A 12,799-nucleotide genomic window follows, 5' to 3' on the forward strand; every position below is an offset into this window, starting at 1 on the left:
ACCCCGCCATTTTTTTGGCCAGCGCGTCATTTGGGGCGCGGCGGGGGAGGGGGTCGCTAAGAGACCATCATCCCCCCCAACGCGCCCGCGTCGCGCCCGCGAGACCCCGCCGCGCCACTTTCAGGTGCCTGGCTCTCGACCGCGGCCAGCCCGCGGGACGCGCACACGGATGCAACACTCTGAGGGGCCCGGCTGGGGGCACCGCCGCCATACCCCCCTTCAGAATGGAGGGGAGGCCGTCGGCGGGGCCGCGGCAGGGATTCGTCCGGCCGGAGGGGGGCCCCCGGGGGGGGGGGGGGGGGGGGGGGGGGCCTGCTCGCGACATCAAAGCGGCGCTTGGAAGGACCATCAAATCTTGACTGCCTGTCCTTGTATCTTTTGTCCCCCTGGCCGGCGGCACAGCGGATCCTCCCTCGCTCTCCCTCGCTCTCCCTCGCTCTCCCTTGCTCTCTCCCCTCTCGCTCCGACGATAGGACTAGTCGGGCCGCACGCACGCTTGCTCCCTCGCCCCATGCCGACCCCAATGATGCAGGCTCCACTTGAAACGAAGGCGCCCTGCTGCAGACGGATTCCGAGAATCGTTTCCGTCGCTCTGTCTCTCTCGCACTCACGGGGCGTCGCGTAGGTGCGAGAGAGGCAGAGCGACGAAACGGACTCTCGGAATCAGACCGCTGACGTACAGCATTCCGAACGACGGCGCGCAGCGGCGGGACCTCGCAAGTTCGGAAGAGCTTCTCTGTCTCTTTCCCTTCGGGCCAAACAAAAAAATAAATACCTCGGATGGGAATCTGGCCTTTTAAAAAATTAACCGTGGAGGGCGGGATGCGCGCGCAGAGGAGAGCCGGGATCCTTTGCAGGCTCATTATCAGACCGCCCTGCCTGACGTCGGCCTGCCGTCGTCGTCGCCCCTCCCCTCCCCTCCTTTCTCCCTCCCCTCCCCTCCTTTCCCGGTCCGTGTTCATCTGTTTCCCGCGCGCTCTTCATTTGTTTGCAGTGGCACCGTTTATCAAACGACTCCCCCGCCCCCTCCCCAGAGCCCGTTTCAGAAGTGAGAGAGGGGGGGGGGCGTCGCGCGGTCTGATAGCGAAATATACCCGTCTGTGGGTACCGAAGGGCGGCACAATAGCGCTGGCATGGCGGAAAAATAAGGAACAACATTTTTCCGGCAAGATGTGTGTGTGGGTGGGAGGGGGGGAGAGAGAGAGAGAGAGAGAGAGAGAGAGAGAGAGAGAGAGAGAGAGAGAGAGAGGTGGCAACCTACAGCACTATCCTCCTCGATCTGGCGGGATCGCCTCTTCACGCGAAGTAGTATGGTCCTGACGCCCTCTCGTCCCGCCTCGTCGCCTCGTCGCCGCGGAGCGCCTTCGCCTCTCTGACGTACCGGCGGCAGCGTGTACCCGAGACAGCCATCCCTCCCCCTGCTGTCGAGGTATTGGGGTTAGCTTGACATGCGCACACAGGACACGGCCGGGCCTAGCGCCGCTAGCGCCGTGCGGCTGGCTCCAGGGCTCTGCCACTGGCTAAATTTTTTCACTCGAGGGGGAACAGCTTCCCACATTCATTGTACAAAACTTGACCACATTCCACATTCAGGTGGCAAAAACGCCTGTAAGTAGGCAACATTCGCCAGGGATGCCAATCGCCTTCAATCAAAAAGGATCGAACTCGCGCCGCCTACCGCGCCTCGTTTTTGTTGCTGCTCTTCTTGTTTTTGGTTTAAAATGGCCGAGCCATCCGGCGGGAGACCCATTACCCTACATGCCGCATGACAAGTGATAAATTTCACTGCCGGAGGGGGAAATCGGTTAGAAAAGCTACACGGCCACGCCCCCGCGCCGTGTTCCAGCCTGCAGGGGGAAAACGATCCTCGTGCGTGTGTGTGTGTGTGTGTGTGAGAGAGAGAGAGAGAGAGAGAGAGAGAGAGAGAGAGAGAGAGAGAGAGAGAGAGAGAGAGAGGAGAGAGAGAGACACTGCGTGATTTTGCGTGTGAGTGGGGGGACGAGGGTTAAGGGGGCCTTGTACGTGTCCGCCGAGGCCGCGGGGCCCCGGACCTGTGTGACCACCACGCCGCCGCACCCTCTGCGGTGAGCAGGACGACGTCGACCATGGGGATGACGAGGAGGAGGAGGAGGAGGAGGAAGAAGAAGAGGAAGAAGAGGAAGAAGAGGAAAGAAGAGGAAGAGGAAGGAGGAAGAAGAGGAGGAGAAGAGAGGAGAGAGAAGAAGAAGAAGAGAGAGAAGGGAAGAAAGAGAGAAGAAGAAGAGGAGAGATAAAAGGGGGACGAAGAGGAAGAGGACCAGGAGGACCAGGACGGTGACGAGGACGGTGTAGAAGAGGAGGGTGACGAGGATGATGAAGAGGAGGACGGTGGCGGGGACAAGGACTCGCGGCAAAAGTGGGGCATGATAAAAGTGGGGCGCAAAGAGGAGGACATGAAGGCGGCCAGGCTAGGCCAGGCCGGGCGGGCCGGGTCATGAGGGTTAGGGGCTCGGTGCCGACATTACCGCCGCTGCATGCCGTATATCCCTGTTAGCGGCCCGGCTATGGAGCCAGCGCGGCTGTGCCCGCGCGCCTGTGCGTGTGTGCGTTTGTGTGTACGTGTGTGCGCGCTCGCGCCGTGCAATGCGTGAAGAGGGGGTGGGGGGCGAGACTGCGGGGCCACCTCCCCGGAGACACCAACCCCTCGTTGTGCTGTGCCGTGCCGGGGCCGTGCGGGGGCCGTGCCGGGCGGCTGCGGGTTGGCGGGGCGTGGAGCTGCGGGGCGCGGCATCGGGGGCGTTAGGGATTTTCGGAACTAGCTTAAGGGGGGCGGGGAGGCGGAACCAAGGGAAGACGCGGCGTGCGATGACGTCGTGATGTGTGTCATCCCTTTGGTCAATACGGTGGGCGGGCCAGCCCGAGCAGCCAGCCCGAGCAGCCAGCCCGAGCAGCCAGCCCGAGCAGCCAGCCCGAGCAGCCAGCCCGAGCAGCCAGCCCGAGCAGCCAGCCCGAGCAGCCAGCCCGAGCAGCCAGCCCGAGCAGCCAGCCCGAGCAGCCAGCCCGAGCAGCCAGGACGACGACAGGTGGCCCCTTCAGGCTTCGGGCCCTTCGGGCCTTTGGGGCGGAAGGGACGTTCATCTCATAAGAATGCCCCCTCAAAGTCGCCCCCCTGATGTGGGGGAGGGGGCGCCCTGGTTTGATGGCGCTTGATCGGGATGGACAGCCGCGATAAGGGCAGCCAGTGTGTGTGTGTGCACGCGCGCACGCGTATGAGATGCCCTACGTGCCCACCGGACCAAAAGGGTGTGATACGGTCACACACACGCGCTGCCGCACTGGAAATGCAGCGCGGTGGAGCAATGTCATGCCTATCAGCTCAGCCCACTCACACAGGCGCAGGAAGTTGATAGCGCGTCGGACACGGGGCGGGCGGCAGGCAGGGGTTGGCGGGTTGGCCGAGCCCTGGCTAGAGCTGGCCACGTGGAAGGCCGCCTCCACCTGGCCGCCTCCACCTGGCCGCCCTGGCCGACCGGACGGCCCGGACCGGCCGCCAGGACCCCGATTGGCGCCTGCACTGCACGCCCTTGATGAGGCCGGCCGGGCCGAGGCCGGTCCCTTCCGGGTGGGCACGGCCCTGGGCCTGGACTGGGCGCCCTGTAGCCTCTGCACCCTCATACCGAAGCCTAGTCTCGCGCAAGCTACCCCGTGCCGCCGCCCAGCTCTGCGTCCCTCTCACACGAGGCCCACTACCTGCAGCTGGGCCTTCTGCTGGCTGGCTGCCTGCCTGCCTGCCTGGCAGCCTGCTCGTCAGCAGTCGCATTGTGTCGCCTCATCTCGACGAAAAATGAGAGAGAGGGAGGGAGGGAGGAGAGAGAGAGAGAGAGAGAGAGAGAGGAGAGAGAGAGAGAGAGAGAGAAGAGTTGTTGTGCGCTTCTTTGTTTACGGCGACACACTAGCAGCAACGCGTTAGCCGTGGACTGCGGGGCGCCAAAGCATTTGCAAAGGAGGGCGAGTCGCGAGGGGCACTGAAAGACGAAACTTGCTCCCCCCTCCCCGCCAGTGTCCAGCCTTGCCAGCTGCACGCACCTGCCTTCCAAAATTCTCGCACCGGACGTGTGACACCACCAATGGATTGCTCTCCGAACGAGGAATCCATTGGTGGGGCCACACGTTCGGTTCGGGTCCTGTTTAGCGACTGTGGAGCTCAAGACGCGTCTAGAGTTTCGGCCGCCTCCACCAGCGGTCCTCTAGCCTCTGGCCCACTGACGGCCCTCTCGGGGCACCAGGGCAGGCCAAGGGGCAGGCGAAGACGCCTGAGAAGTCGGTCGCCGTGCTGCCCCCTTGGCCGTTTGGACTTGTCGCGCCTCCGCGCCCCGCTTCCCGATCGCTAACGAAATAACGCCGCTTGCAGCGCTTGCTTGGCGACCCCGGCCTGGCCGCCCCGGCCGTCACGGCCACGTCGTCCCGGCTCTTAATTGCTCCCGTGTGTCAATAAAATCGGTCCGCTTGTCGCGCTGTTATTGTGGCTGTCTCCCTTATTACTTTTTCTCTTTTTCTCCCTCGCCCATTTCCTCCGAGTAAATTAACGCGCAATCTCCGCTCGGGCCCGCGCGACTCAACCCCTCTCTCTCTCTCTCTCTCTCTCTCTCTCTCTCTCTCTCTCTCTCTCTCTCTCTCTCTCTCTCTCTCTCTCTCTCTCTCTCTCTCTCTCTCTCTCTCTCTCTCTCTCTCTCTCTCTCTCAACCTGCTCGCCCTGCGTCGGACGACCCACGAGTGCGAGAGAGACAGAGCGACGACGGGGACGGCGATGTTCGACATCGCTCCGCTGGCCCACTGTGTGGCGCCGCCTCCGCTGCGCGATGGGTTGCCTGCCTCTCGGCGCTGCCCTGCCGCCGCCGTCCAGCCGCGCGTCCACTGTAGATGTCTCACGAAGATGTACCAAGAATGGTGTACAAGGGGCACAAGCACAATGCAAATGTGCCAATTTCTCCGAAGGTTTTTCTTTGTGTCTTACAGAGCGATAATCAAAAGTAGGATGTTTGCCGACATTTGCTCCTGAGGCGAGTTCTGAAGTTCGACTGTATCACGACCTGAAAACTCACTGTTAGACGTTTACAGCGTCTCGTTTTCCTTTTCTCTTTAATTTCACGCCATTCTCGGCGATAACAGTGCCGCCGAGCGGCGAGCCCACACATGGCGACGTGGCGATTGAATTTTTCGCGCGCTTTTCCCCCGATATTGTTTCCCCGCCGCGAGTGAGTGGGTCGTCCACGTTTTCCATCGCCCTGTCCTTGTCGCTCATCGCGGACTGCCCGTGAGTGCGAGAGAGACAGAGCCGGCATGGCGGGATGGCGCTTCGACTTGATATCGGGGAGGGGCTAATTGGCAGGTCCGCCTGGGCGAAACAAAAATAGGGTGATTCGGGGAAAAGGAAAAAGAATAATTGTAGTGACAGCCATCATTTTGGGGCGGCGCCCCGGGCGAGCCTACCCCCGGCAAGCAAGAAGGCCTCCAATATATCACGCACACTGCCGCCCCGCCCCGCCTCACCCCGCCCCACCCCACCCCACCCCGCCCCGCCCCGCCTGGCTCGTTATCGTTTATTTCGGCTCTCATCGCCACCAATCCTCCGCCGCGCCGCGCCACGCCGCGCCGATCCATCAGTATCTTCCCCTGTTTCGTTTGCTTGCCTTTTTGAGGCGCCCCGGCGCGGTCTTTCCGCTTTGGCCGCTTTGCCCGGTTTGCCGATGACACGAAAACGGCCGTAAACGCGGCGGCCGGATTAATTGCGACTCGGGTTTTGAATCGCCGTCAGCCCACGGCGCCCACGGCGCCCATGGCGGCGGCGGAGTCGCTTTACCCGCCGCCGCCGCTGCTGCTGCTGCTGTTGTCCAAACACAAATTGTGCGTTTAATTGTTGGGCCGGCTCGGCTCGGCTCGGCTCGGCATTGGCTAGCCCGTTCTTCGGGCACGTCCGGTGTCCCGCCCCAGCTGGGGCTGGTCTCGTGAGAGGGCGCACAGTGGGTCAGAAGACCGGTGGAGGCGGCCGAAACTCTAGACGCGTTTTGAGCTCCAGAGTCGCTAAACAGGACTCCAACCGAGCGTGTGACCCCACCAATGGATTCCTCGTTCGGAGAGGAATCCATTGGTGGGGTCACAACGTTTGGTTCGAGTACCATTCAGCGGACTCTGCAGCTCAAAACGCGTCCGGGATTTGGACCGCCTCCACCGGCCTTCTGGCCCACTGTGGGGCGCTGGCCGCGCTGGCCGCTGCCCGCGGCGTGTTGACCCAACGGATCCCGTTGCGAATAACAGGTGCACGGTGGGAACGGGGAACAGGGGCAGCGACGGGAAAGTAGTTCTGCCGCCTGCGTTCGAAGGGCTGTTTCGTCGTGCCGTCTCTCTCGCACCCCTCCGGGGCGCCCCGTGAGTGCGAGAGAGACAGAGGTGGCTGCCCTGCGCCCTGCTCCACTGCCCCGCGCGGCGGTAAGCAGCTTGGCCGGGCACCGCCAGCACCGCCAGGCACTGGGCAGTGGACTGACTCCGAGATTCGTTCTCGTCGCTCTGTCTCTCTCGCTCCTACACGGGACGCCCCGCGAGTGCGAGAGAGACAGAGCGACGAAAACGACTCTCGGAAATAGTCTGCTGGAAGCACTGCCAATAAAGGGCAGGGCCGGATGAATGAAACAAGCTTTAAGGGCCGCAGGGACGCCAGACTAGGAGGTCTGCGAGAAGCCTTGCCCGCCGACTGCCGATGCCTTGCTAAAGGAATGTGTTCCCTGTTGCAGGATTCCCGATCCAGAAGCTCCAGAGTCGAGTCCTGCACCTCCACGTTTTCGACTACGATCGCTTCTCCAGAGATGACTCCATTGGAGAAGTGTTCCTACCGCTCTGTCAGGTAATTTGGTCGTTCTTCTGGAGAGGAAAAGTGTTGGAAAAATGTAAAGAGGAGGGCAGGGCCCCTGTGGAATGGCGCGTAGGCACTCCCGCCGACAGGGCTGCGCTACGGGACTGCCTACCCGCCAGGCGCCCTCTAACCACTGTAAAAAAAATATACTACTGCTGTCTATACACGCTAAATGCCAATGGACTTTTTGTCCATAACTATTGCCATGTTTGTGCATACGTAATTTATGTACAAATACGTACATAAATTGGGCTTCATTTTATAAATACTAAGCACAATATGGAAATATTGTCCCTAATTGTACATAGCTTCCGTATCCACAAATGTGACAATAGTATTGGACAATAAAAACACATAAACATTTTTGTGTGTAAAGTCTGGGAAAAGTGACGTTGACGTTGTTTGTGTGTGTGCAGGTTGACCTGTCGGAGAAGCCATCCTTCTGGAAGGCGCTGAAGCCCCCCGCCAAGGACAAGTGCGGCGAGCTGCTCACGTCACTGTGCTACCACCCCAGCCAGAGCATCCTCACGCTCACGCTGCTCAAGGCCAAGAACCTCAAGGCCAAGGACATCAACGGCAAATCGGGTGAGAAAAACATCACTGCCAAAAATTTCTCAGAAAACTCCCCCCGGAGAACCCGGGGATCTTCAGTCAAGTAAATTCCATAACCTCCTATGTTTTATTTTTGAATGAGTTTCCAGCAAATAGGAATAGACTGCAAAAAAAATCATTCATAGTTTTTTTTTTAACTTTGTTTGTGAAGCATTTTACTAAGATTTTTGGACATTGAGAGTCCCCCAAAAAAATCTGTTTGAAATGCGAAGCCTCTGCAAATTCCCGAAGAAGCTTCGGAATGCACTTTCGGGATATTTCAAATTTAGTTTTGACATTGCGTCACCAGTGAGCCAGGAAAAAAATGAAGCGAAAAGACACGGGAGTTGAACCTGTGACTTTCCTTTCCAGATCCGTACGTCAAGGTGTGGCTGCAGTTCGGCGACAAGCGCATCGAGAAGCGCAAGACTCCCATCTTCAAGGTGACGCTGAACCCCGTCTTCAACGAGACCTTCTCCTTCAACGTGCCCTGGGAGAAGATCCGGGAGTGCTCGCTGGACGTGATGGTCATGGACTTCGACAACATCGGCCGCAACGAGCTCATCGGCCGCATCCTGCTGGCCGGTCGGTACACTCTACTTGACATCAACTTTACGATGGAGATACACTGGAAACTGAGGAGAAGAGTACTTACAAAGATTTCATCGTAACACGATGAAATCATGCGTATACCTTACGTTGACAACTATGCATAATACGTGCAAATTTAAACGCATCGTCACTGAAAATGTATCGGCGTGACTTCGTGCCATTTCAGGGGCATGAATATGAAAAAAAACGCCCACGCCGAAAAACGGTCTGTCATGCCACTTTTTGGCACGACTTTTCTCGTTCAGCACGTTGTAAGCACCAGTTCACGTGGAACATTACACGCCTGATAACGGCGTGACGCCCAGCGACCCGATCTCTGTCCTCCTGATGTTGATTGTGTTGTTGTTGTTGTTGGCAGGCAAGAACGGGTCGGGCGCCACGGAGACCAAGCACTGGCAGGACATGATCACCAAGCCGAGGCAGACCATCGTCCAGTGGCACCGCCTCAAGCCGGAATGAAGAGCCAAGCCTGTGGCACCGTTCTTCGTCGACGGCCTCTGGCGCACCTCCGGCACTTCGTGGACACCGTGCCCGGCTTGGCGCGGCTTGGCGCGGCGCGGGGCCTCTAGCGACGCTCTGGCGTGCCTCTGGCGTGCCCGGCACGGTGGGGCGGTCTCGCAGTGGTCTCTCTATCTCTCTCTCCATATCTCTCGAGCCTCTCGTGCCGTCATATCCGGGAATCCGTTTCAGTTCTAATTGTGATCACTTTCAATCTGAACCTCTCTTTCTCATCTCTCTATCTCTGCGTTTTTATCTTCCAGCGTCTGTCTGTTCCGTGGAACATTGACCTCTGGTTCACTTTTTTCAATTTATCGAGAACATTTTGGAAGTCCGGGTCCGCCCACGCCGATGGGTGGCCTGAGACTGATTCTCTTTTAGCTGAGTGGTTTAACAGCTGTAGTTGACTTTAGATTTCGTTGTCTGCGTACCTTTGTAGTGTCTTTGTATCAAGAGCCTCTCTGCTGCAAGCGCTCCACCGAGGCGTCGACGTGTATGAGGGGCACGCGGCCCTGTGGGTGTTTTCTTCGCTCGAGAGGATCTTGTAAGGAATAATGATTAGGAGAGACTTTTTCATCTTGTATAAACTAAAGTATGGGTGGCTTCTGCTAAAAACTTCCCTTTTCGCTTGTTTTTCGTGATGCCTTGAGGTGCTTGGCCTTGCCTATGGCCTTGCCTACGGCCTTCCCGACCGCTTCTGCCCCGATTAGAGTCTTGGCCCACACTCACACTCTGCAGCTGAAGCTGGGGTACCCGACCTGTCGACGGACACTACGCAGAAAATGTCAAACGCTTTCTGGGATCGGAAAACAAAGAAGCAAAGCGAGCTAGCCTTTTAGAACGCGCAACGAAACTTTTACACCTTTGCCTATACGTGGCAGGGAATGCCAACATTTCGCACTACTGTGAAGTCCTGTCCCTTCTCTTCTCGTTAATTTATATAATCTTTCATTTCCAATGTGTCGCAAAAGAAAATTAAAAACACTGAATCCCCTGTGAGCCAAACACTGAGTTTAGATTACCTCGAAAATCATGGTATTAATACTTGCCCCTTGCTCTCTGTTGTTTTTAGAAACATCTCTTATTCTCCTTGTCGATAAGATCTTCGTATTAAGGATTAATCGAAACGCACATGTAGTGCTTAAATTTTCGTTTATTACTTATCGAACTGATATCTCGACCTTGCTACCTTGCTTAGCACTCAAAACCTGAAAAAGAAATTTATTGTGATAACGTTTTGTCCTGAGGTTGGTAATATTTCTCCCGTTAACCATTGAGTGTGATTTTATGTTGTTGTTTTTTCGGCTTACTTCAAAGACTTGAAGCGTTCTAATGGCCCATCTTTACGTAAAGTCTAAAATGATAAAATTTCTACTTTGTTTTTAACAAAGGGAAGGGTAGGGTCCAAGTTTTAGCCATGTTCGTTGTAGTTTGTATGAAATCGCTGCATGCACTTGCTCCCGCAACTGAAATTGTCACAAGCTTTCGAAACATCGCGACAGAAAAGCACCATTTTGGCGACGAAGGAGTGTCCACGAGTAGGGAATTCAGGATTTACCGAACCTCGTTGAAAGTTGGGACGGTATCACAAGTTTGGTTTATTATCCCCGTGGGTAGCGTTAATTTATTTAAAAAGGTATCAAATCAGTGAGTTAGACAAAAAAAGTTGTTTTAGAAAATAGGGTGTGTCATTTTTATACGCAGCAGATAGAAATTTGGCTAAGCGATATGTGATGTTTTTCTTGTTGTGTTTTTTCGCAAGAGGTTTGAATGAATTGTGAGTTTCCACGTTTTTATGTACATAGATAATGATAGTGCACGTTTTGAGGCAAGTGTGTAAACCGTTGTCTCTGTGGTTGTTTGCCGCGCGTTGTAAACGTTATCAAACATTTTTTCCGTAGCCGTTTTGTCTATGACACGCAGAAAGAAAGGGAAGAAAGGTCGAAATGCAGCCAATTTCGCGTGGAGTAGCGCGACACAAGACAGGCAAGCTGAGGCAAGCGGTGACCGCACAGGGGGCGCCACCAAAGCACTTGCCTTGCCCCTCACCATTTCTGCACCTTGTGTGGAGGATGTGTTTGTATTACCATTCCTCGCCAGCACTTCTCCCGGGCGTGACCTATGGTTCCGCGTGAGGTAGAGTTGTTGTCGATTTCCATTTTGTTGTTGTTTCCGTTTCTCTCGGCTCGTTGGCGCAGTCTCGAGGCGCCGTCTGCTTGTAGACATGTTTCAATGTATTCCCTGCGGTATTCTACCCGTTTGGAGTTTTTCTTGTGCCAATTGTACCCCCTGACCTTTCGCAATTCATTGCTATTGGTCCACATTTTTTTGTCTAAGAATATTCTGTACCGGATTAATGGTACACCATGTTATTGTTAAAAATTGCCGTAGTCTGGTCGTCCATACTGTGTGTTCGGTAGGAGGGCTTTCTGGATTAGCTGTGTAACACGTGATGAAAGATATCCAAGCATTATCTATTTATTTTTCTATGCAAAATTTCATCGAGGTGCATCTTTTTTTTCCTGTGGAACCGACAAAAACAAACCTTAAGGTTTCTTTCTAATTGCCCTTGCCATGTTTGTGCGACGATTCGATCGGACGTTCCGAAAAAATTAGCGGTGCCTTTCCTTAATTCGTGTGATTGCGTGAAACCCAATCAAGTTAGCATCTCACTTTGTCAAATTTTGTCAAAATATATATTATGTATTAAAAGTACTATGGGGGCGGCGTGCAGCACAAGCAATGCAGCCCTGCTGTGCCCGTCCCCGGCGCAGCGAGTCAAGCGCAGCCCAGACGGAGGGCGGCGGATTGCCGATTCGGGACAGGTTCGGGATGTCATTCTGACGTCATTGTGACGTCACTCTGACGTCACTGTGTTGCCTCTGTCTGGGCGTGCATCCCGAGCAGCAGTATGGATAGCGCACCCGGCGTGACGTGCTTCATTCGTGTATATAGCCTGTACCAGTGTACCGTAGCATCGTGTAGCGCTAGCCTGGCTAGCCGGCGCTAGTCTGTCAGGCGTCAAGCGCGCACGAGCATCTGCGCCGCGTTCTGTTATTTATTTTTAAAAAGAGAAAAACAAAAAAAAAAGAACTCGAGCTGTCTAATTGTTTAAAACACCCCTAAAACTGCGCCTTCTTCGGCGAGCACGGCGGCGGGTCGCCGGGCCGTGCCAGCCCAACCCTGTCACTCTAAAACATGGGCGGCGCGCTTCGGGGAAGTCCCTGGCAGGCCGACGGAGAGCAATGCGTGCCCCTAAAACGCGCTGCCGCTTGCATTTTCTGTTTGGATAAAAAAAAATATTCTAAATAGCAGCTTGCTCGTGCGTGCCCAAAGCAAAATCAATTTATTTTCAGAGCAACTTGTAAATAGTGTACGTACGCACATTCGCGGCGAATACCATTGTCTTGTATAAAAAGTAATTTTTGATGTGACTGACTGTTATATATGTTATGTAAAATTATTTGCGAATATTACAAACATTACCTACCGTAAGAAGCCCTCAGTTCACTAGAAGTCACGAAATCGGATTCGTTCTGTGTATTTGAACCCCGTTTAGTCACGCAGGCAGACAGATCGCATTAGTGGATTATTAACGAAGCGTGTATCACTAATAAAGTGTCATTATTGTTAAAATAGATAAGTGAAAGCATAAAAAATATAGACAGTACTTGTATTTTTGCAAAGTAAAATGAAATACATCATTCTAGTTACATTTTCATTATTTTTTATATATAATTTTACATTGCCAATCCCATGCGTCTGTTTTAGTTGGAGTTACAACGCCTTGCTTTTGTGTGAGAATTACAGGAAATATTTCTTAATGACGTTCGTAATTTTAAACACAAACGAGTAATGAAATCCCTTATCGTCATTTTTTGTTTAAATTGACAATTGCGTAAGTTGCAGATGGAAATAGTGTATTTGTGAATTCAAAGTGAAGCATCTTCTTGCCAGCTTAAAGTTGTTGTGTTAGGCCTTGTGGTGTTACATGTATCAGCAGTTTTGTAAATTAAACAAGAGAATCTCGTGCTTTTTCTAAAAGCATTATCACTCTTTCTATATGATGAAAAAACTATTCAAGACTGTTGCAAACTTGAAAAAAATATCATGAACAGTGTATTTATGATTTGGAGAAATAAAACTTAATTAGCCTGAGCGGCGATGAGTGGAAGCTGACTCAAAGCGTGTTGTCATTGCATATCCCGCTGC

General features: G+C 54.4%; 2 protein-coding genes across 2 annotated transcripts in view; both read left to right on the forward strand.

Annotated features, from left to right (window-relative positions):
• The window catches only part of LOC117649550, a 241,660-nt gene extending 236,647 nt beyond the window's left edge, over positions 1–5,013 (forward strand). The window contains exon 8 of the mRNA XM_034392435.1: positions 4,996–5,013. Within this exon, the coding sequence (XP_034248326.1) occupies positions 4,996–5,013 (18 nt within the window). The remainder of the gene's footprint in view (positions 1–4,995) is intronic.
• A 1,643-nt stretch (positions 5,014–6,656) lies between these two features.
• On the forward strand, positions 6,657–12,766 carry LOC117649551 (synaptotagmin-7). Its single transcript, XM_034392436.1, has 5 exons — positions 6,657–6,702; positions 6,768–6,877; positions 7,303–7,471; positions 7,850–8,062; positions 8,448–12,766. Exons 1-5 carry the CDS (start codon positions 6,657–6,659, stop codon positions 8,546–8,548), a joined length of 639 nt encoding a protein of 212 aa, XP_034248327.1. The 3' UTR covers positions 8,549–12,766.
• Positions 12,767–12,799: the final 33 nt, after the last annotated feature.

This window comes from Thrips palmi, unplaced genomic scaffold (genome assembly GCF_012932325.1).
Source record: "Thrips palmi isolate BJ-2018 unplaced genomic scaffold, TpBJ-2018v1 HiC_scaffold_4, whole genome shotgun sequence".
Lineage (NCBI taxonomy): Eukaryota > Metazoa > Arthropoda > Insecta > Thysanoptera > Thripidae > Thrips > Thrips palmi.